Here is a 24100-nt window from a genome sequence, read left to right as displayed (position 1 = left end):
CCTCCATCAGGTCCGGTCGATGAATGGGTACCTTATATTAGGCTGGTGTGTTGTGTGTGTGTGTGTGTGTGTGTGTGTGTGTGTGTGTGTGTACACCAATCATACTCACCTTATGGTTTACATATTTACTCTAGTGGGTTTACACATATTTACATTTCTTGTTTAAAGCTTTTTTATGTTATAAATTAGGTTATGATATAGTGATTTGCTATTAAATTTACATTTGATTTATTTACACCATTTAGTTTACAAGTGTTCAGTTTCTTTTACAATTTCATTGTTTACAGATGTTTACCGTGAAGTTGCCAAAATTACAAAGTTTTTAAGAAGACATCGTTATATTTTTACACCTATCTATTTTAGGGAAATGTATCCTTAAATTCACACAAATTCAACATAAATAGATACTTATGAATGTATATATATCTATTACCTATGAATGTATATACATCTATTGCTTATGAATGTATATACATCTATTACCTTTGAATGTATATACACCTATTACTTATGAATGTATATACATCTATTACCTATGAATGTATATACATCTATTGCTTATGAATGTATATACATCTATTGCCTATGAATGTATATACATCTATTACTTATGAATGTATATACATCTATTACCTATGAATGTATATACATCTATTATTTATGAATGTATATACATCTGTTTCATGTTGACACCCACGAATGTTCACAAATTTCTTGTAGGCAGATATGGTGTACAAAATCGATTTATACAGGTAAACTCTGTGCTTGTAATTGTTTATACAAGTAAACTCTTTGCTTGTAATTGTTTACAAGGTTGAGTTTACTGTAGTATCCAGTATGTATGTTTGTCTTCAGAAAGGATAAACAGATAAGCAGATACAATTCTTTATTCTTTTTATTTTCGTCTTTGTACAAGGAGTTATCTTTTTTTATTACTTGATTGTATACAAAACTTGTTTAACTTAGCTTAGAAAGTTTTCTCTTTACTGGAGGCGAACGTTAATGTTAACACAGTTACGGAGATTTAACATACGGTAGGATAGTGGTGTAATTTAACACGGTAGTATCCCCCCCCCATGATATAACATGGCAAATGCACCTTAACTGAACATGGTAGACTGGTAGACGTCCCGTAATAAATAAACACGTAGTTGCGTTGTGTGTTCAAATTTAACCTGGTGGCTGGCTGCCCCATCCTTTAACACAGCAGCACCCATTCATTGGTGGCTTCCTCCTCCTCCTCCTCCCCCATGATATGATACGGTGGTCGACCCACGATTGAAGACGATGGCTGCACCCATGATGAAACATGGGGACAGTACCCCTCATGATACACTGGCCTCGCGAAGAGCTCACACGAGGCCAAACACCTCACGAGGCCAGACACAGCTCACACGAGGCCAGACACAGCTCACACGAGGCCAGACAACTGACTTAAAAATTAGTGACTTGACAACAAGACACATGAGGGTGGAGGACCTGACTGGTGGAGGACCCGACTCTCAGTGGACCTGACAGGTAGAAGACCTGACTGGTGGAGGACCCGGCTGTCGGAGGACCTGACTGGTGGAGGACCCGACTCTCGGAGGACCATGCCGGACCAGACTCAGGCGACTGGCGAAATAAATAGCTGGGAATCACTGGATTCTGATTCGTCCCACACAGGCGAGGGGTTGAACCATCCCAGATAACTGACCTACAAGACCTGGGATCTTCAGCAGACGAGGGTACGGTAGTTAACGGGGGACCAGCTGTTTAGAAAGACATTTTTTGTGTGTGCTGTTTAAACCCGACCTTCTCACTGACATGCAGATCTTCCATTCCCTCAAAAAAAAAAAAGAAACTTAGGGATTATTTTTCCTTTTTTTCTCTTGTCTGTCTGTCTGTTTGTTTGTCTGTCACTGTCTGTCTGTGTCTCTCTGTCTGTCTGACTATTCCTGAAGGAGGGAAGGCGTCTCGTACGGGTCTTCTGCCCGCAACCTGAGCCGTAAACACGATAAGAACTTTGTCACTGCTTTGCTTTCTTCCTAGGAGAGAGAGAGAGAGAGAGAGAGAGAGAGAGAGAGAGAGAGAGAGAGAGAGAGAGAGAGAGAGAGATTTCTCAGGCCCACAGCAGGAGAGAGACGGTAAGGTCATCCTTTCCCCCAAGAGATAGGCAGAGAGATCAGAGGTTCCCAGATTGACAGAGGGTTGCGGGAGACGTTGACCTGACCTGACCTGACCTGCAGATGTAGACAGCGAACCAAATGAGAAGTCCACCTCTGTTGTGTTGGGGTGATTATAATGCCCACACACTCTAGAGTCTGTGTTCTCCCACGCACTCTAGCTAGTGTCTTTGTTCTCCCACGCACTCTGGCTGGTGTCTGTGTTCTCCCACGCATTCTAGCTGGTGTCTGTGTTCTCCCACACACTCTAGTGTCTGTGTTCTCCCACGCACTCTAGCTGGTGTCTGTGTTCTCCCACGCACTCTAGTGTCTGTGTTCTCCCACGCACTCTAGTGTCTGTGTTCACCCACACACTCTAGTGGCTGTCTCCTGTAGCTGAGGTCTCCAGGCGTCTCGTATACCTCATGTTTATACTAACCTGACAACTACAGTGGGTTGAAATCACTGGCCGAGTGGATGTTGAGTGACCATCTAGAACCACCTGGATGGCTCAGGCCGTTGCAGTGTGTCGCTGGAGGTGGTTGATGAGAATCACTTCACGTGCATTGACTCATATTTCCTTGATCCGTCGTAACAAAATGGCAGAAAAACAGATGTTGGAAAGAAGAAAAGAAACGGTAGATACTTTCATGTGCAGAGCAGAGGTGTGTGGGACCGACGAGTGGGATGACCTGTGGGACCGACGTGTGGGATGTTATCCCAGTGACGCGATGGTATTTGTAAGAGTCTTTTCCTTGTCTGCAAGTTATTATCCATCAGTTTGCATGGCTCGAGTGTTGGGTGAAGGATTCGGTAAGAAACGTGTGATGTACCAGGAGGATGAGGAGGAGGAGGAGGTATGGTCAACATTGGGTGACTCTCATGTGTGTCACTGTGGCTCCCTGACCTGACCTTACTGCACAGCTGTGTGACCTGCCCGGCTGACCTTACCACGGCTCGTGTCTGCTACAGTGGGATGTTTGTTTAACCTTAGCTTAGCCTACTACCCCTGTAAAACTTGGGGGTGGGGTGGGGTCATGACCTGTGGGGGGTGTAGCCCCCCGCCCGCCCCCATACACGCCGTGGTGAGGCGTCTGATATGGTTCCTCCTGAGCCAGGGTCGTGCGCGTCCAGTGAGTGGTTCCCTCCTGCCTGCCCGCCTCACCATCGCCCGCTGTGTTATGAGGAAGCCGCTTGTGAGGCAAGGGCAGTTGGCGCACACCTCTCTCTCTCTCTCTCTCTCTCTCTCTCTCTCTCTCTCTCTCTCTCTCTCTCTCTCTCTCTCTCTCTCTCTCTCTCTCTCTCTCTCTCTCTTCCCGATCCCCTCCTCCTCCTTCGTCTCTAGCGGGCCTCCTCCACTATTCCTAATGCGTCATCATTTGTCCGGTGTTGTCTGTCTTAAACTTGAACCTGCCGACGGGGGTTGGGAAGATCCCCCCACCCACCCACCCCGGTCTCCTGCGCTGCGTCGAGGGGGACGACGACCCGCGGACGTCCGCGACAGCGGGGCGGCGCCGGGCCCTCACACCGTCAGGAGTCCGGCCTCGTGTATCCTGGAGGCGGGGACGGCCGGGGTCTGGGTGACGGAGTCCGTCTTCTCGTCGTACAGGAGGAGGTGCCGCGTCTCCTCGGCCTCCTCGGTGGCCTGGCCTCGACGTCGGAGCGTCGTGCCCACCAGCACCGCGATGATCACCACGTAGAACACCACCACGATCTGACGGAGGGCAGAGAGGGGGAGTGTTACGGAGAAACACACACACAGCTGGCTAAGCCACTTCAAGCAGCTAATCTCCCCAGTTGTGCCTTCAAGAACAATATCTATCTATCTATCTATCTATCTATCTATCTATATATATATATATATATATATATATATATATATATATATATATATATATATATATATATATATATATAAGATGTTCTGGAAGGAGGTAAATAAAGTGCGTAAGACAAGGGAGCAAATGAGAACTTCAGTGAAGGGCGCAAATGGGGAGGTGATAACAAGTAGTGGTGATGTGAGAAGGAGATGCAGTGAGTATTTTGAAGGTCTGTTGAATGTGTTTGATGATAGAGTGGCAAATATAGGGTGTTTTGGTCGAGGTGGTGTGCAAAGTGAGAGGGTTAGGGAAAATGATTTGGTAAACAGAGAAGAGGTAGTAAAAGCTTTGCGGAAGATGAAAGCCGGCAAGGCAGCAGGTTTGGATGGTATTGCAGTGGAATTTATTAAAAAAGGGGGTGACTGTATTGTTGACTGGTTGGTAAGGTTATTTAATGTATGTATGACTCATGGTGAGGTGCCTGAGGATTGGCGGAATGCATGCATAGTGCCATTGTACAAAGGCAAAGGGGATAAGAGTGAGTGCTCAAAGTACAGAGGTATAAGGTTGTTGAGTATTCCTGGTAAATTATATGGGAAGGTATTGATTGAGAGGGTGAAGGCATGTACAGAGCATCAGATTGGGGAAGAGCAGTGTGGTTTCAGAAGTGGTAGAGGATGTGTGGACCAGGTGTTTGCTTTGAAGAATGTATGTGAGAAATACTTATGGATCTGGAGAAGGCATATGATAGAGTTGATAGAGATGCTCTGTGGAAGGTATTAAGAATATATGGTGTGGGAGGCAAGTTGTTAGAAGCAGTGAAAAGTTTTTATCGAGGATGTAAGGCATGTGTACATGTAGGAAGAGAGGAAAGTGATTGGTTCTCAGTGAATGTAGGTTTGCGGCAGGGGTGTGTGATGTCTCCATGGTTGTTTAATTTGTTTATGGATGGGGTTGTTAGGGAGGTGAATGCAAGAGTTTTGGAAAGAGGGGCAAGTATGAAGTCTGTTGTGGATGAGAGAGCTTGGGAAGTGAGTCAGTTGTTGTTCGCTGATGATACAGCGCTGGTGGCTGATTCATGTGAGAAACTGCAGAAGCTGGTGACTGAGTTTGGTAAAGTGTGTGAAAGAAGAAAGTTAAGAGTAAATGTGAATAAGAGCAAGGTTATTAGGTACAGTAGGGTTGAGGGTCAAGTCAATTGGGAGGTAAGTTTGAATGGAGAAAAACTGGAGGAAGTAAAGTGTTTTAGATATCTGGGAGTGAATCTGGCAGCGGATGGAACCATGGAAGCGGAAGTGAATCATAGGGTGGGGGAGGGGGCGAAAATCCTGGGAGCCTTGAAGAATGTGTGGAAGTCGAGAACATTATCTCGGAAAGCAAAAATGGGTATGTTTGAAGGAATAGTGGTTCAACAATGTTGTATGGTTGCGAGGCGTGGGCTATGGATAGAGTTGTGCGCAGGAGGGTGGATGTGCTGGAAATGAGATGTTTGAGAAAAATGTGTGGTGTGAGGTGGTTTGATCGAGTAAGTAATGTAAGGGTAAGACAGATGTATGGAAATAAAAAGAGCGTGGTTGAGAGAGCAGAAGAGGGTGTTTTGAAATGGTTTGGGCACATGGAGAGAATGAGTGAGGAAAGATTGACCAAGAGGATATATGTGTCGGAGGTGGAGGGAACGAGGAGAAGTGGGAGACCAAATTGGAGGTGGAAAGATGGAGTGAAAAAGGTTTTGCGTGATCGGGGCCTGAACATGCAGGAGGGTGAAAGGAGGGCAAGGAATAGAGTGAATTGGATCGATGTGGTATACCGGGGTTGACGTGCTGTCAGTGGATTGAATCAGGGCATGTGAAGCGTCTGGGGTAAACCATGGAAAGTTGTGTGGGGCCTGGATGTGGAAAGAGAGCTGTGGTTTCGGGCATTATTGCGTGGCAGCTTGAGACTGAGTGTGAACGAATGGGGCCTTTGTTGTCTTTTCCTAGTGCTACCTCGCACACATGAGGGGGGGAGGGGGAAGGTATTCCATGTGTGGCGAGGTGGCGATGGGAGTGAATGGGCAGACAGTGTGAATTGTGTGCATGGGTATATATGTATGTGTCTGTGTATGTATATATATGTGTACATTGAGATGTATAGGTATGTATATTTGCGTGCGTGGACGTGTGTGTGTATACATTGTGTATGAGGGTGGGTTGGGCCATTTCTTTCGTCTGTTTCCTTGCGCTACCTCGCAAACGCGGGAGACAGCGACAAAGCAAAATAAATGAATAAATATAATATATATATATATATATATATATATATATATATATATATATATATATATATATATATATAACTACGTTTTAACGAAAATGAAGCTGATTTAGAAGCATAACCAATACTAATTAAAGATGTAATTAGGGAATTTAATTAAATGCCGAACAGAACCCATTTGTTGACAAAGGTTACACGATTTGTTAATCTGATGGGATCTGGGGCTTGTCTGACGGGAACCAGGGATTAACCTGATGGGAACTGGTGATTAATCTGATGGGAGAGGGTGATTAATCTGATGGGAACTGGTGATTTATCTGATGAAGCTGGGGCTAATGTCATGGGGTCTGGGATTAATCTCACGGGGACTGCGTTAATCTGATGTGCTGGGGATTGTCTGATGGATCTGGGATTTATCTGATGGGGCTTGGGATTAATCTGATAGGAGCCGAGGATTACTCGGATAGCAACCAAGGGCTAATCGGATAGGACTGATGATTAACTTGGTACGGGTCAAAGATTAAACTATCTGGGGCCGAGGATAACCTGTTGGGGCTAGTGATTAATCTGACGGGGCGGGGATTAATCTTACAAGGTCAGGGATTAGCCCCGTCAAGCCAGAAATCGATCACGTCACAATAATTACTAAGATAACGGATCAGCCTTTCGTAATGCTAATTAAGATAAAGATTCTCTCATGTTGGCCCGTAATTAGATGCTAATGTGATTAATTGTGAGCCCCAGAAATAACCAGTGGCAACTGGGTGATTAATGCCAGACTGTGTAAGAAATGTTACTGCCACTGCCACGATGTCACTGCTGACACTAACCACAGACACTGCTGACACTAACCACAGACACTGCTCACACTAACCACAGACACTGCTAGTCACTGCTGACACTAACCACAGACACTGCTGACACTAACCACAGTCACTGCTGACACTGCTAGCCACTCCTAACACTTGCAGAGCAGTGCAGGTCAGTGAAAGAGAGACCAGATGAAGTGCTTGGGGGAGGTCAGGTGTGTGGGATGGTACTCACGGAGACGTAGATGATGGCGGAGGTGCTCTGGTCGGCTGGTGTGTGGTGAGGGTTGTGGTGGTGCGTCTCGGAGTGGACCAAAGCTGCCTCGTACACAGCGGGCAGCAGGCCCTCCACACAGTCACCCCCAGGCCTGAGGGAGAGAGGCGGGTGAGAGGGAAGGAGGGACGCCAGTATTAAAACAGACCCTCCACAATACGACCTCTTAAACATCCACGTCTTGGAGAGAGAGGGAGGGAAGGAGGGAGGGAAGGAGGGCAGAGGAGGAGTTATAACGGTGAGGGGACGAGACGTGGTATGTGCTTACTAGGGTTCATCATGAGACGACACACTTACACACACACACACACACACACACACACACACACACACACACACACACACACTGCTGGCAACTTGGGTTCGAACCTGTACATTCTGATGTACACCTTAAACTACAAGTTACTCCCCCTCCCCTACATTATGGTGTGACCATTATACACACTATACTCTCTGAACACTGTCTCACACTGCTACACCTGACCCTACACTATACCGTCTACTGTGTCTACACCCTCTCCATTACCATAAACATATAGTCAAGACATTTGCCTTCACCCAGTGAACCTCTCGGAACTCTCTCTCTCTCTCTCTCTCTCTCTCTCTCTCTCTCTCTCTCTCTCTCTCTCTCTCTCTCTCTCTCTCTCTCTCTCTCATCGGCTTCAATCAACCCTGTGCCCTTAACCAGGTTCACTGACCACCACACCATTATTCACCTTTCAGATCTTGTCTTCTCATCGTCGTGGAGTCGAGAAGGTTTTTCCCAACATTGATCATAATGATACATAATGATACTCTCACAACAAGATCACCCATCATCTTCCGCGCATCCAACATTGATCATAATGATACATAATGATACTCTCACAACAAGATCACCCATCATCTTCCGCGCATCCAACATTGATCATAATGATACATAATGATACTCTCACAACAAGATCACCCCCCATCATCTTCCGCGCATCTTGGGTGTAACACAGTGCCATCTCGAGCCCTTGCCCAGCACAACCTGGCGTGGCGTGTGCTACGCGAAGGGGCGAGCCGTCTCCACCCACTACAGTCTCCCCGACGCTGGAGACTGTGTGTGTGTGTGTGTGTGTGTGTGTGTGTGTGTGTGTGTGTGTGTGTATCCTAACATGAGGATATGTAGACCGGCCTTGGAGAAGGAGGAGAAGGGTTTATTATTGGGAGAGAGGCTTTAGATGGTGAGTGGTGTGCCAACAATGGGTTCGTTTGTGAGAGTACCATCCTGCCACATATTTATTGTGAGTTGTCTGCCTACAAGTGGTTCGTTTGTGAGAGTACCGTCCTACAGTGAGGAGGGCTGCCTCTGGGAAACACACATATGTATGTAAGTAACGTCACCGCGGGAGCCAGTTTGGCTTCTGGATTGAGGAGGGAATTTGTTTGTTTGACAGATGATCCTCCAGATAACAGATTCTGTTGTTGTTGTTTTTCAGGGATGGAGGTTAAGGTGTAAAAGGTTTTTGGTTGTTATGATGTTCGGTGGGACTGTTCATTTAGCGGTGAGGTATCTACATTGGGTGATTGATCTGGTCAGTGGTGTCTCTCTCTCTCTCTCTCTCTCTCTCTCTCTCTCTCTCTCTCTCTCTCTCTCTCTCTCTCTCTCTCTCTCTCTCTCTCTCTCTCTCTTGCATTATTCGAGGCAGCAAGATGTGGTGGGGAGTGAAAGAAAATATTGGAAGATAAACTGTGAATTTGAATGAGGGACTCGTGTGTCGCATGTACGTGCGCCGTAGCGTATGTATGAACGGTATGACGCCGTTGGGGATGCGCGCGTTTGTCTGATGGTGTGCGCGTGTATAATTCTTGGGCTCACGGCAGAGAATGTATGGTTCGTATGATTCTAGACACAAAGGGGGTGACTTGCAAGACACGTATGAGCAGTATGGTGGTGTATCAGCCAGTGACTGTATGATTTGTATGATAATAATATACACTTGGACGGGCTAAGGATGTGAGGTTTTGTTAGATTCGTATAAAAGTGTCTTGAATGCAGTTGATGTATGAGTTGTGTGATGGTACACACGCCCTGTGTTCCTTGTAATGAATTATACATGTGTTTTGGTACAGATGATGAGTGTAGTGTGGTACCATGGCTGTTTAAACTGTTGATGGACGACGAGATAGAGTCAATACGATGATCCTAGAGGGAAGGGAGTGGGTGTAGGATACGCTGCTGCCATTCGGGAGGAAGTGAATCAGTCGCTGTTTGCAGAGGACATTTGGTTCTGTTGTCAGACTAGAAAAGAGAGACTCCAGGAGATGGCGACAGAGTAAGGGCGGGAGCGTATCATAGGAAAAAAAAAAAGAAAATGAAAGTAAATTTGAGGGTAATTACGGCAATGAGGTGCAGCAGGGGGAGGAGACAGGATTATCTGAGTGCAAGTTTAGATGAGGCGGACACCTGGAGGATGGTGGGGCTCTTGTTACTGGGGAGTGGATGCAGCCGACGCTGGAGGCTTGGGGTTGGCGGGCTGAGGACCTGGGTACACGGAGGTACTGCAAGGAGGAGTAAGAAGTGGCTGCAACGACAGACAGAGACCGGAACGTGTGTGTAGGGCAAGTTGTAGGTTTGACTGTGCTGTGAGGATGCGAGTCTGGGAGCTTTTGAACGAACAGGAGAGAAAAGCAGATGTGCCGGCGATGAAGTGGCGTGAGGCAGTTTTGGTTCGCTCGCGAACTGGCGTCCTCAAGAAGACGTGGTTGTTAAACCGCAGACCCGTTGGGTGAGCGGAGCAGCGAACATACGGAGAGGATGAGTGAAGAGAGATTGTCAGATCTATACATGAAAGAAGGTGGGAGGACCAGTGAGGTCGTTGGGTTCCATTCCCCACCTTGTTCTCTCCTTCGTAACACTGGGTGTCCAGGGAAGCGCTGGCTACCAGAGGAGATACATGAAGGCTAACGGACATTAACTCACGGCCGCCTAACGTGAGGTTAGTGGGGGTGGTTAAGGGTCCAGGAAAATCCACGAAAATCCAGAGGTTTCCCTGGCCGAAATGAAAGCAAAGAATAACGCGAAATATAGAAACCATAACTCAAAAAGTTGGGCGAGCGAACGCCTGGCGGTATATAGCCAGGATACCACCACCAGAGAGCAAAATGCCGCTCATCCCTGCTTCCTTGTGGCGCGTTTTTCACGCCATCTGTGAATTAGCTTTGGGGATTTTTTCTTTCCCCCATGTGGGCAGGAACTCTTACATGTCGGCGTGTTCTTGGCATTATATGAAGTGGTTTTTTTTTCTCATATTTCATTGGGGGAGCAGATGTCATTATAGTGTAGAACCTTTTCATATGTCATGTCTGGAGGTATATAGAAAGGACAGACAGCCGAGTCTCATGTGTGACTGTGTGTGTGTTGCGGGGATAGGGTTTTACACTCGTGTTGCCCCGTCACTTAACCTTGTATATATATGTAACATGTCTTTACTACCACGTATAAATAGCCGCGCGCGCGCACACACACACACACACACGCACACACACACACACACACACACACACCAGCTTGCGTGTGTTTGTGTACATCGACCCACGCATCTCTTGGCCTTCGATTCGAGTTCCGAACAGGGTTACTGGCTCACAGTCAACTTTACTGTTCATCAATATATATATATATATATATATATATATATATATATATATATATATATATATATATATATATATATATGTATATATATATATATATATATATATATATATATATATATATATATATATATATATATATATATATATATTCTTTTTTTCTTTTAAACTATTCGCCATTTCCCGCGTTAGCGAGGTAGCGTTAAGAACAGAGGACTTGGCCTTTGTGGAATATCCTCACTTGGCCCCCCCTCTGTTCCTTCTTTTGGAAAATTAAAAAATAAGACTTACCGTATATGGACACAAGGGCGGTGGTGATTAGTCGTCCCGTTTTCTCTCATGGTTTATCTGGAAGAAAATAAGAAGAGTTGTACTGTTAACACGTTTAAAGGCATCGCAAAATCTGGGTAGGATTAATTTGAACATAACGACGTTAAATGTGGGTATATCAGAGAGTAATATATATATATATATCTATGTAGGGGATAGGGGATTAAGAATACTTCCCACGTATTCCCTGCGTGTCGTAGAAGGCGACTAAAAGGGGAGGGAGCGGGGGGCGGGAAATCCTCCCCACTCGTTTTTTTTTTTTAATTTTCTAAAAGAAGGAACAGAGGGGGCCAGGTGAGGATATTCCAAAAAAGACCCGGTCCTCTGTTCCTAACGCTACCTCGCTAACGCGGGAAATGGAGAATAGTTAAAAAAAAAATATATATATATATATATATATATATATATATATATATATATATATATATATATATATATATATATATATATATATGGTTTGGATGGTATTGCAGTGGAATTTATTAAAAAAGGGGGTGACTGTATTATTGACTGGTTGGTAAGGTTATTTAATGTATGTATGACTCATGGTGAGGTGCCTGAGGATTGGCGGAATGCGTGCATAGTGCCATTGTACAAAGGCAAAGGGGATAAGAGTGAGTGCTCAAATTACAGAGGTATAAGTTTGTTGAGTATTCCTGGTAAATTATATGGGAGGGTATTGATTGAGAGGGTGAAGGCATGTACAGAGCATCAGATTGGGGAAGAGCAGTGTGGTTTCAGAAGTGGTAGAGGATGTGTGGATCAGGTGTTTGCTTTGAAGAATGTATGTGAGAAATACTTAGAAAAGCAGATGGATTTGTATGTAGCATTTATGGATCTGGAGAAGGCGTATGATAGAGTTGATAGAGATGCTCTGTGGAAGGTATTAAGAATATATGGTGTGGGAGGCAAGTTGTTAGAAGCAGTGAAAAGTTTTTATCGAGGATGTAAGGCATGTGTACGTGTAGGAAGAGAGAAAAGTGATTGGTTCTCAGTGAATGTAGGTTTGCGGCAGGGGTGTGTGATGTCTCCACGGTTGTTTAATTTGTTTATGGATGGGGTTGTTAGGGAGGTGAATGCAAGTTTTGGAAAGAGGGGCAAGTATGAAGTCTGTTGGGGATGAGAGAGCTTGAGAAGTGAGTCAGTTGTTGTTCGCTGATGATACAGCGCTGGTGGCTGATTCATGTGAGAAACTGCTGAAGCTGGTGACTGAGTTTGGTAAAGTGTGTGAAAGAAGAAAGTTAAGAGTAAATGTGAATAAGAGCAAGGTTATTAGGTACAGTAGGGTTGAGGGTCAAGTCAGTTGGGAGGTAAGTTTGAATGGAGAAAAACTGGAGGAAGTAAAGTGTTTTAGATATCTGGGAGTGGATCTGGCAGCGGATGGAACCATGGAAGCGGAGATGGATCATAGGGTGGGGGAGGGGGCGAAAATCCTGGGAGCCTTGAAGAATGTGTGGAAGTCGAGAACATTATCTCGGAAAGCAAAAATGGGTATGTTTGAAGGAATAGTGGTTCCAACAATGTTGTATGGTTGCGAGGCGTGGGCTATGGATAGAGTTGTGCGCAGGAGGATGGATGTGCTGGAAATGAGATGTTTGAGGACAGTGTGAGGTGTGAGGTGGTTTGATCGAGTAAGTAACGTAAGGGTAAGAGAGATGTGTGGAAATAAAAAGAGCGTGGTTGAGAGAGCAGAAGAGGGTGTTTTGAAATGGTTTGGGCACATGGAGAGAATGAGTGAGGAAAGATTGACCAAGAGGATATATGTGTCGGAGGTGGAGGGAACGAGAAGTGGGAGACCAAATTGGAGGTGGAAAGATGGAGTGAAAAAGATTTTGTGTGATCGGGGCCTGAACATGCAGGAGGGTGAAAGGAGGGCAAGGAACAGAGTGAATTGGATCGATGTGGTATACCGGGGTTGACGTGCTGTCAGTGGATTGAATCAGGGCATGTAAAGCGTCTGGGGTAAACCATGGAAAGCTGTGTAGGTATGTATATTTGCGTGTGTGGACGTATGTATATACATGTGTATGGGGGTGGGTTGGGCCATTTCTTTCGTGTGTTTCCTTGCGCTACCTCGCAAACGCGGGAGACAGCGACAAAGCAAAAAAAAAAAAGAAAAAAAAATATATATATATATATATATATATATATATATATATATATATATATATATATATATATATATATATATATATATATATATATGAGTTTGGCCATATGAGGAGTGTTCTTCCTTCTCACTATCTACAAATGCCGTGCGTCGCTCCATGTCTTAAAGAGACGGGGGGTGGTCTTTCAAAAAAAAAAAAAAGTTAATTTTTTAATATCTTTCCCAGAGGAGAAATTAGCCGAGAAGTTATTAGTGGTAAAGTTATTATTGAAGTTATCACTAAAAATCCTGCTAAAGTTAGCCGTAAATTAGTTTGTAATTTTATAGACTTTATAGAAATGTCTAGTATATTTTTTTTTTCCCCATTAAAATAACAGACACGTAACTAGTTCTGAGCTTCGAAATGCATATACTTTTATTGTGACGAAGCACTACATAAAGTATCATACTTTGGAACAGCCTATTTTTTTGAAGACCATCAATAAAAACTGAAACATTGACCACAGCCTTCAGACGGTTTCACTCACGTAAGATACGTCATCATTTGTCTTGTTTTCTCTAAAATATACCTCAGGTATTTGTATATTTCATTCACTAGTTAAATTTCAGCGTAAGTTATATTTTCTGGTTGACGGTGTACAGCGGGAGTATCGCTCATCATGTAAATTCAGTTCTGTACAGCGTAATTTGTATAATATAGACAGTGTTCAATAGCCTATTTAAACTGCGCCCAGAACAGTGTCCACAGTCATCATTACACTGTAGATTTTTCTACGTTTGCCTTGTGCAGAGATCATACTAAAATGTCTTCCCATATTAAAATGTCTTCCCTACACTGACATACACATTCACTAAGTGTAGGGTGCATTTCTTTTACCTTTAACTACATGGATTTAAATCTCATTTTGACTGGATTTATTCTCACAATTGTGAGTTATGTTTAGGACCATTCAGTATTGTGAGTTATGTTCACTACCATTCAGTATTGTGAGTTATGTTCTCTGCCATTCAGTATTATAAGTTATGTTCACTACCATTCAGTATTGTGAGTTATATTCACTACCATTCAGTATTATGAGTTATGTTCACTACCATTCAGTATTTTGAGTTATGTTCACTACCATTCAGTATTGAGAGTTATGTTCACTACCATTCAGTATTGTAAGTTATGTTCACTACCATTCAGTATTGTGAGTTCTGTTCACTACCATTCAGTATTGTGTGCTATGTTCACTACCATTCAGTACTGAGGGTCATGTTCACTACCATTCAGTATTGTGAGTTATGTTCACTACCATGCAGTATTGTCAGTTATGTTCACTACCATTCAGTATTGTGTTATATTCACTACCATTCAGTATTGTGAGTTATGTTCACTACCATTCAGTATTTTGAGTTATGTTCACTACCATTCAGTATTTTGAGTTATGTTCACTACCATTCAGTATTGAGTTATGTTCACTACCAATCAGTATTGTGAGTTATATTCACTACCATTCAGTATTGTGAGTTATGTTCACTACCATTCAGTATTTTGAGTTATGTTCACTACCATTCAGTATTGAGAGTTATGTTCACTACCATTTAGTATTGTGAGTTATGTTCACTACCATTCAGTATTGTGAGTTATGTTCACTACCTTTCAGTATTGTGAGTTATGTTCACTACCATTCAGTATTGTGAGTTATGTTCACTACCATTCAGTGTTGTGAGTTATATTCACTACCATTCAGTATTGTGAGTTATGTTCACTACCATTCAGTATTGTGAGTTATGTTCACTACCATTCAGTATTTTGAGTTATGTTCACTACCATTCAGTATTGTGAGTTATGTTCACTACCATTCAGTATTGTGAGTTATGTTCACTACCATTCAGTATTGTGTGCTATGTTCACGACCATTCAGTACTGAGGGTCATGTTCACTACCATTCAGTATTGTGAGTTATGTTCACTACCATTCAGTATTGTGAGTTATGTTCACTACCATTCAGTATTGTCAGTTATGTTCACTACCATTCAGTATTGTGTGCTATGTTCACGACCATTCAGTACTGAGGGTCATGTTCACTACCATTCAGTATTGTGAGTTATGTTCACTACCATTCAGTATTGTCAGTTATGTTCACTACCATTCAGTATTGTGAGTTATGTTCACTACCATTCAGTATTTTGGGTTATGTTCACTACCATTCAGTATTGTGAGTTATGTTCACTACCATTCAGTATTGCGAGTTATGTTCACTACCATTCAGTATTGTGAGTTATATTCACTACCATTCAGTATTGTGAGTTATGTTCACTACCGTTCAGTACTGTGAGTTGTGTTCACTACCATTCAGTATTGTGAGTTATGTTCACCCTCATTCAGTATTGTGAGTTATGTTCACGACCATTCAGTACTGTGGGTCATGTTCACTATCATTCAGTATTGTGCGTTATGTTCACTACCATTCAGCATTGTGAGTTATGTTCACTACCATTCAGCATTGTGAGTTAAGTTCACTTCCATTCAGTATTGTGAGTTATGTTTAGGACCATTCAGTATTGTGAGTTATGTTCACTACCATTCAGTATTGTAAGTTATGTTCACTACCTATCAGTATTGTGAGTTATGTTCACTACCATTCAGTATTGTCAGTTATGTTCACTACCGTTCAGTATTGTGAGATATGTTCACTACCATTCAGTATTGTCAGTTATGTTCACTACCTTTCAGTATTGTCAGTTATGTTCACTACCATTCAGTATTGTGAGTTATGTTCACTACCATTCAGTATTGTGAGTTATGTTCACTACCATTCAGTATTGTGAGTTATGTTCACTACCATTCAGTATTGTGAGTTATGTTCACCATCATTCAGTATTGTGAGTTATGTTCACGACTATTCAGTACTGTGGGTCATGTTTACTACCATTCAGTATTGTGAGTTTAGTTCACTACGGAGTTATGTTCTCTACCGTTACGTCAGAGGTATTTCGTTCCAGCTTTCCTATTTTTTAACGGTTGCAAGTAGGATTTTGCACAGCGGACGGCTGCCACACATAACGCATCAGTAAAAGCAAAGGGAAATGGAAACATAGAGTGATGTCAGCAAGTCACCTGTGATTAGGAGTAGTGGAAGCCGATCTAACCCTGTTGTGGATGAGGCAAAGCAGGATAGGTAGAGGAGTAGTGGAAGCCGATCTAGCCCTGTTGTGGATGAGGCAAAGCAGGATAGGTAGAGTAGTGGAAGCCGATCTAACCCTGTTGTGGATGAGGCAAAGCAGGATAGGTAGAGTAGTGGAAGCCGATCTAACCCTGTTGTGGATGAGGCAAAGCAGGATAGGTAGAGGAGTAGTGGAAGCCGATCTAGCCCTGTTGTGGATGAGGCAAAGCAGGATAGGTAGAGTAGTGGAAGCCGATCTAACCCTGTTGTGGATGAGGCAAAGCAGGAACCCAGTTTTTTGGCAGAAGAGTTTGATCAAATGCTGAAGAGGAAGAGAGATGATTCTTTCCATCTTGATGAGTTAGTAAAGAAAAAACGTCGCAAAGATGATGGTAATGAGTTCAGCCGCAAGAAGAAGAAGAAGAAGAAAAAGAAGATCCAACAGGGAAGAGATGATTCTTTCCATCTTGATGAGTTAGTAAAGAAAAAACGTCGTAAAGATGATGGTAATGAGTTCAGCCGCAAGAAGAAGAAGAAGACGAAAAAGAAGATCCAACAGGGAAGAGATGATTCTTTCCATCTTGATGAGTTAGTAAAGAAAAAACGTCGCACAGATGATGGTAATGAGTTCAGCCGCAAGAAGAAGAAGAAGAAGAAAAAGAAGCACCGTGTTAGTGAAGATGGCCCTAAATCCTCAGAGGGTTAGGAGTATTCTAAACCGGCTCATCGCCATAGTAATATGGTCAGCCACGGGGAACCCAGTTCTTTTGCAGATGATTTAGATCAAACGCTGAAGAGGGAGAGAAATGTCTCGAAAGAGAGAGACTTTGATGAGCCGGTAGAAGAGAAGAGAGAACACGATAAACATGATAGTAGTGGGGTCAGTCCCAAGGAGTTCTGTGTTCGTGAAGATGGTGGCTCAGATCAGATGCTGAAGAGGAAGAGAGATGATTCTTTCCATCTTGATGAGTTAGTAAAGAAAAAACGTCGCAAAGATGATGGTAATGAGTTCAGCCGCAAGAAGAAGAAGAAGAAGAAAAAGAAGGTCCAACAGAGAAGAGATGATTCTTTCCATCTTGATGAGTTAGTAAAGAAAAAACGTCGCAAAGATGATGGTAATGAGTTCAGCTGCAAGAAGAAGAAGAAGAAAAAGAAGATCCAACAGGGAAGAGATGATTCTTTCCATCTTGATGAGTTAGTAAAGAAAAAACGTCGCAAAGATGATGGTAATGAGTTCAGCCGCAAGAAGAAGAAGAAAAAGAAGATCCAACAGGGAAGAGATGATTCTTTCCATCTTGATGAGTTAGTAAAGAAAAAACGTCGCAAAGATGATGGTAATGAGTTCAGCCGCAAGAAGAAGAAGAAAAAGAAGCACCGTGTTAGTGAAGATGGCCCTAAATCCTCAGAGGGTTAGGAGTATTCTAAACCGGCTCATCGCCATAGTAATATGGTCAGCCACGGGGAACCCAGTTCTTTTGCAGATGATTTAGATCAAACGCTGAAGAGGGAGAGAAATGTCTCGAAAGAGAGAGACTTTGATGAGCCGGTAGAAGAGAAGAGAAAACACGATAAACAAGATAGTAGTGTGGTCAGTCCCAAGGAGTTCTGTGTTCAAGATGATGGCTCGGACCAGCAGATGCTGAAGAGGAAGAGGGATGTCTCGAAAGAGAGAGACTTTGATGAGCCGGTAGAAGAGAAGAGAAAACACGATAAACATGATAGTAGTGGGGTCAGTCCCAAGGAGTTCTGTGTTCGTGAAGATGGTGGCTCAGATCAAATGCTGAAGAGGAAGAGAGATGATTCTTTCCATCTTGATGAGTTAGTAAAGAAAAAACGTCGCAAAGATGATGGTAATGAGTTCAGCCGCAAGAAGAAGAAGAAGAAAAAGAAGATCCAACAGGGAAAAGATGATTCTTTCCATCTTGATGAGTTAGTAAAGAAAAAACGTCGCACAGATGATGGTAATGAGTTCAGCCGCAAGAAGAAGAAGAAGAAAAAGATCCAACAGGGAAGAGATGATTCTTTCCATCTTGATGAGTTAGTAAAGAAAAAACGTCGCAAAGATGATGGTAATGAGTTCAGCCGCAAGAAGAAGAAGAAGAAGAAAAAGATCCAACAGGGAAGAGATGATTCTTTCCATCTTGATGAGTTAGTAAAGAAAAAACGTCGCACAGATGATGGTAATGAGTTCAGCCGCAAGAAGAAGAAGAAAAGAAGCACCGTGTTAGTGAAGATGGCCCTAAATCCTCAGAGGGTTAGGAGTATTCTAAACCGGCTCATCGCCATAGTAATATGGTCAGCCACGGGGAACCCAGTTCTTTTGCAGATGATTTAGATCAAACGCTGAAGAGGGAGAGAAATGTCTCGAAAGAGAGAGACTTTGATGAGCCGGTAGAAGAGAAGAGAGAACACGATAAACATGATAGTAGTGTGGTCAGTCCCAAGGAGTTCTGTGTTCAAGATGATGGCTCGGATCAGATGCTGAAGAGGAAGAGGGATGTCTCGAAAGAGAGAGACTTTGATGAGCCGGTAGAAGAGAAGAGAAAACACGATAAACATGATAGTAGTGGGGTCAGTCCCAAGGAGTTCTGTGTTCGTGAAGATGGTGGCTCAGATCAGATGCTGAAGAGGAAGAGAGATGATTCTTTCCATCTTGATGAGTTAGTAAAGAAAAAACGTCGTAAAGATGATGGTAATGAGTTCAGCCGCAAGAAGAAGAAGAAGAAAAAGAAGATCCAACAGGGAAGAGATGATTCTTTCCATCTTGATGAGTTAAAGAAAAAACGTCGCAAAGATGATGATAATGAGTTCAGCCGCAAGAAGAAGAAAAAGAAGATCCAACAGGAAAGAGATGATTCTTTCCATCTTGATTTAGTAAAGAAAAAACGTCGCAAAGATGATGATAATGAGTTCAGCCGCAAGAAGAAGAAGAAGAAGAAAAAGAAGATCCAACAGGAAAGAGATGATTCTTTCCATCTTGATGAGTTAGTAAAGAAAAAACGTCGCAAAGATGATGGTAATGAGTTCAGCCACAAGAAGAAGAAAAAGAAACACCATGTTAGTGAAGATGGCCCTGAATCCTCAAAGGGTTAGTAGTATTCTAAACCGGCTCATCGCCATCGTAAGAAACCCAAAAAAAAGCATTCCCACCACAAAATGGAGCATCATAAGCGCAGTTTCGACGAGTCCATTTCGTCAGATAGTATGTGTGATAGCTTGCATTCTAAACAGGATAGGAAGAAGAGGAAGAGAGAGCATTCTCCCCATTCTGACGCTGATGAGTCGGTAAACAAGATCAGAAAAGTTGACAAACATGATAGTAATATGGTCAGCCTCGGGAAACCCAGTTCTTTTGCAGATGATTTAGATCAAACGCTGAATAGGAAGAGAAATGTCTCGAAAGAGAGAGACTTTGATGAGCCGGTAGAAGAGAAGAGAGAACACGATAAACATGATAGTAGTGGGGTCAGTCCCAAGGAGTTCTGTGTTCAAGATGATGGCTCGGATCAGATGCTGAAGAGGAAGAGGGATGTCTCGAGAGAGAGAGACTTTGATGAGCCGGTAGAAGAGAAGAGAAAACACGATAAACATGATAGTAGTGGGGTCAGTCCCAAGGAGTTCTGTGTTCGTGAGGATGGTGGCTCAGATCAGATGCTGAAGAGGAAGAGAGATGATTCTTTCCATCTTGATGAGTTAGTAAAGAAAAAACGTCGCAAAGATGATGGTAATGAGTTCAGCCGCAAGAAGAAGAAGAAGAAGAAAAAGAAGATCCAACAGGAAAGAGATGATTCTTTCCATCTTGATGAGTTAGTAAAGAAAAAACGTCGCAAAGATGATGATAATGAGTTCAGCCGCAAGAAGAAGAAGAAGAAGAAAAAGAAGATCCAACAGGAAAGAGATGATTCTTCCGATCTTGATGAGTTAGTAAAGAAAAAACGTCGCAAAGATGATGGTAATGAGTTCAGCCGCAAGAAGAAGAAGAAGAAAAAGAAGATCCAACAGGAAAGAGATGATTCTTTCCATCTTGATGAGTTAGTAAAGAAAAAACGTCGCAAAGATGATGGTAGTGAGTTCAGCCGCAAGAAGAAGAAGAAGAAGAAGAAGCACCATGTTAGTGAAGATGGCCCTGAATCCTCAGAGGGTTAGGAGTATTCTAAACCGGCTCATCGCCATCGTAAGAAACACAAAAAAAAGCAGTCGCACCACAAGAGGGCGGATCTTATGTTCGGTTTCGACGAGTCCACTTCGTCAGATAGTACGTCTGATAGCTGGCATCGTAGCAGCAGCGATGAGTCGCCTCACGTACTGCCAGGTTTCCGATACCTCTTCAGAGACTACCAGACCATTTTCCCAGTCTATTGCGAGGATTACCCACTACCTAGAAAGATCTTCTTCCCATCGAAGAAAAGAATCGAATAATGGTAGAGGGAGGATATCCTCGCACACTTGAATGAAGTAGAATATCAGCAATTTTGGGACAGTTATTATCTGATGCGTCCATAGAAGGAGAGTCCCGTGAAACGTTTCAGGGAGGATGGTACCGAGGAGATGGACCTGTTGGACTAATTAACCTTGGATATGGACCCGAAGGAAGTCGCGGACAGTGATATCGAATAGATCTCCGACAACCCTTACTTTATTGACGAGCGCAAGAGGTTTCTGGACCTGGTCTTCAACTTGCCTTATTTTCACATTACGTTAAAAGACACCCGAGATTTGCCTCGGGTTCCTGCTGAGAACCGGATGTAGGTATAGAGATGCAAAAGGGAATTAATGTATGACTTCCAACAAATGGCCTTGAAAGCCACGTACGATTTGAAGAACCAAAAGTACCTCAGTGGTGTGGTCTTGCTGCCATGTGGGACTGGCAAGACCTTAATCGGAGTGGTGGCCATAACTATGATGAGGAGGAAAACCATGGTCATCTGTTCCTCCATTGAACAAATGGATCAGTGGAAGACGACCATCACCGCGTGGACAGACATACAAGACCAGGACATATTTATGTTCTCTTATGCCAAGAGGGATGAGAACAGATGTACTCCGTAGATGGCGTCAGTCATCCTCACCACTTACCAGAAACTGGCTAGGACGAACGAATACCTCTAGGCGAAAACTTGCAAGGGAGAAACGATAGGTGAGTATCTCATGAAACAGGAATATGGCTTGGTTGTTTACGACGAAGTGCACAAGATGCCAGCTAGTGAATACAGGTTCATTCCATACAAGATAAAGGGCAGATGGCGACTGGGTTTTACTGCGGATACGTCCAGGGAAGATAACGATGATTACCTCCTCCTTTTGCACATAGGTCCCTGCCTGATTAGAATGCCCATCTTATAATTGGTCGGGGCTCACGTGATTTCCGAAGTTCGTATTGTGCAGGTGTACGTCCGCTTGCCCACCTCATTCGAAAAGCTGATTGAAAAGTACCCGGATAAATCCTTCCAAGACATTCTCGTCAATTACAATCCATACAAGTATTGCTTCATGAAATCATTGATTGATTACGTGGAATCATTGTAGGCTGAAAAGGTATTGGTCATGTTCGAAGAGATCAGACATCTCGAGATGTTCGGCGAGGCCTGTGATAGACCAACCTTAAGCTCCCACACAATCGATCGTGACATCATCATTAACAACTTTCGAAACCTCGACAGTCACCAGACTCTGTTAGTCAACAGAATTAGCGATACGGGTATTGACATTCCTCTCTTGCGATTTTCTTTACAGGTGGGTTTCCAGGGCGGCTCACGCCAGCAGGAGGCACAGAGGGTGGGTCGTGTTCAGCGGTTCAAGGGAGTGGGCAAAGAATCTTACTTCTACAGCATCTCCACCACCAGTAAGTACAGCAACGAGCAAAAACTGAATGTTCACCGTAAACATCATCTCACAGATATGGGTTACGAAGTGCGGGTCGTGGACGAAAGTGACGTTATACAGTTCTTCAACGAAAAGGTCGAGAAAAAACTGGAAGCCTGGGGAGAACACTTGTACGAATCCGTCAAAGGGAAAACTGAAGACTAGTACTTGAGGAACACTCTACCCAAGCTGCTGACCGAGTTACCGTGCGCTATGTTCTATTCAGACCCTGTCGTTAACCAGCAACCTCACCACACGGGTTGAGGGCCTACACTCGCACACAGTTAATGATTGCCATGTTTTCCTGCTTCTCCATGTTCCCTCCATCTATGATACATATATTCTCTTTGTCAACCTTTCTTCACTTATTCTCTCCAAACCATTACACATCTGATCAAGAACACCTACAGCAGAACAGGATCCGTACATAACATGCAGTTATATTTTCATTGGCTCATTATGACAACACTTGAGGGCTTGTCCTCTTCACTCACAGGCCTTTTCCCATATATATATATATATATATATATATATATATATATATATATATATATATATATATATATATATATATATATATATATATATATAAAATATATATATATATAATATATATATATATTATTTTTTTTTCCAAAAGAAGGAACAGAGAAGGGGGCCAGGTGAGGATATTCCCTCAAAGGCCCAGTTCTCTGTTCTTAACGCTACCTCGCTAACGCGGGAAATGGCGAATAGTTTGAAAGAAAAGATATATATATATATATATATATATATATATATATATATATATATATATATACATTACAGGTGATAGTAATCGCCCTTCCCTCCTAGCCGACCAATATGTCAGCGATGCATATTTGAATTCGCTGGGGACAGAGAACACGTTCGAAGCCTCACTTAGCGTGCCACAGGAATCAGTAAACACTCTCCACTCGTACAGCCGTCATTTTATTCACAGTGGTCTGCCTCAAGTCCTCAGCGATGGTAAATATTTTACTTACCTTTTGTGTGGTAAACAAGGCACTCGTGAAGTCTTGAGAAATCAAGTGATATGATTTGATCGATATGTATTTTTGTGTTTCTTTTGAAGGAATTTATCCGTGCGTCACATGTGTTGCCGACCTCGCTGGACGTCCGCAGTTCGATAGCAGCATCACTACGGAAAAAGTATTTGCGGGTTAGGTCGGAAGCGTGGTCCAACTTTGGGAGGCGTGTGCGCGCGAGCGGCTCCTGTTCGGGTAGAGCGACGGACAACCAGTCAACCTGACGGTCAGAGCAACACTGCCGGGCTGGCTTGCCTTAAACCGTTGCCTGACCGGTTCCTCGGGAAATGGTGCCTGTTATTGTTTTTTTCTTGTGTATTTCCACTTCCCGAAACCCTGTAATCTAATTTATTTTGTGGCCATTTTTTTTTTATGATTTTTTTTTTCAAACTATTCGCCATTTCCCGCGTTAGCGAGGTAGCGTTAAGAACAGAGGACTGGGCCTTTTTCGGAATATCCTCACCTGGCCCCCTCTGTTCCTTCTTTTGGAAAATTAAAAAAAAAACGAGAGGGGAGGATTTCCAGCCCCCCCGCTCCCTCCCCTTTTAGTCGCCTTCTACAACGCGCAGGGAATACGTGGGAAGTATTCTTAATCCCCTATCCCCAGGGATATATACATATACATATACACACATATACATATATATATACATATATACATATATACACCTATATATACATACAC

At 43.2% G+C, this 24100-nt stretch overlaps 1 protein-coding gene across 1 annotated transcript; it reads right to left on the bottom strand.

Moving 5' to 3' along the window:
- Positions 1 to 877: 877 nt before the first annotated feature.
- On the bottom strand, positions 878 to 23826 carry LOC139758734 (uncharacterized). The gene is made up of 4 exons (XM_071680461.1): positions 23374 to 23826; positions 11210 to 11266; positions 7262 to 7394; positions 878 to 3858 (listed from the first exon to the last, which is right to left on the bottom strand). The coding sequence occupies exons 2-4, from the start codon at positions 11257 to 11259 to the stop codon at positions 3667 to 3669; spliced, it is 375 nt and encodes a 124-aa protein (XP_071536562.1). The 5' UTR covers positions 11260 to 11266; positions 23374 to 23826; the 3' UTR covers positions 878 to 3666.
- Positions 23827 to 24100: the final 274 nt, after the last annotated feature.

This window comes from Panulirus ornatus, chromosome 31 (genome assembly GCF_036320965.1).
Source record: "Panulirus ornatus isolate Po-2019 chromosome 31, ASM3632096v1, whole genome shotgun sequence".
Lineage (NCBI taxonomy): Eukaryota > Metazoa > Arthropoda > Malacostraca > Decapoda > Palinuridae > Panulirus > Panulirus ornatus.
This window is presented reverse-complemented; position numbering and strand designations above follow the sequence as displayed.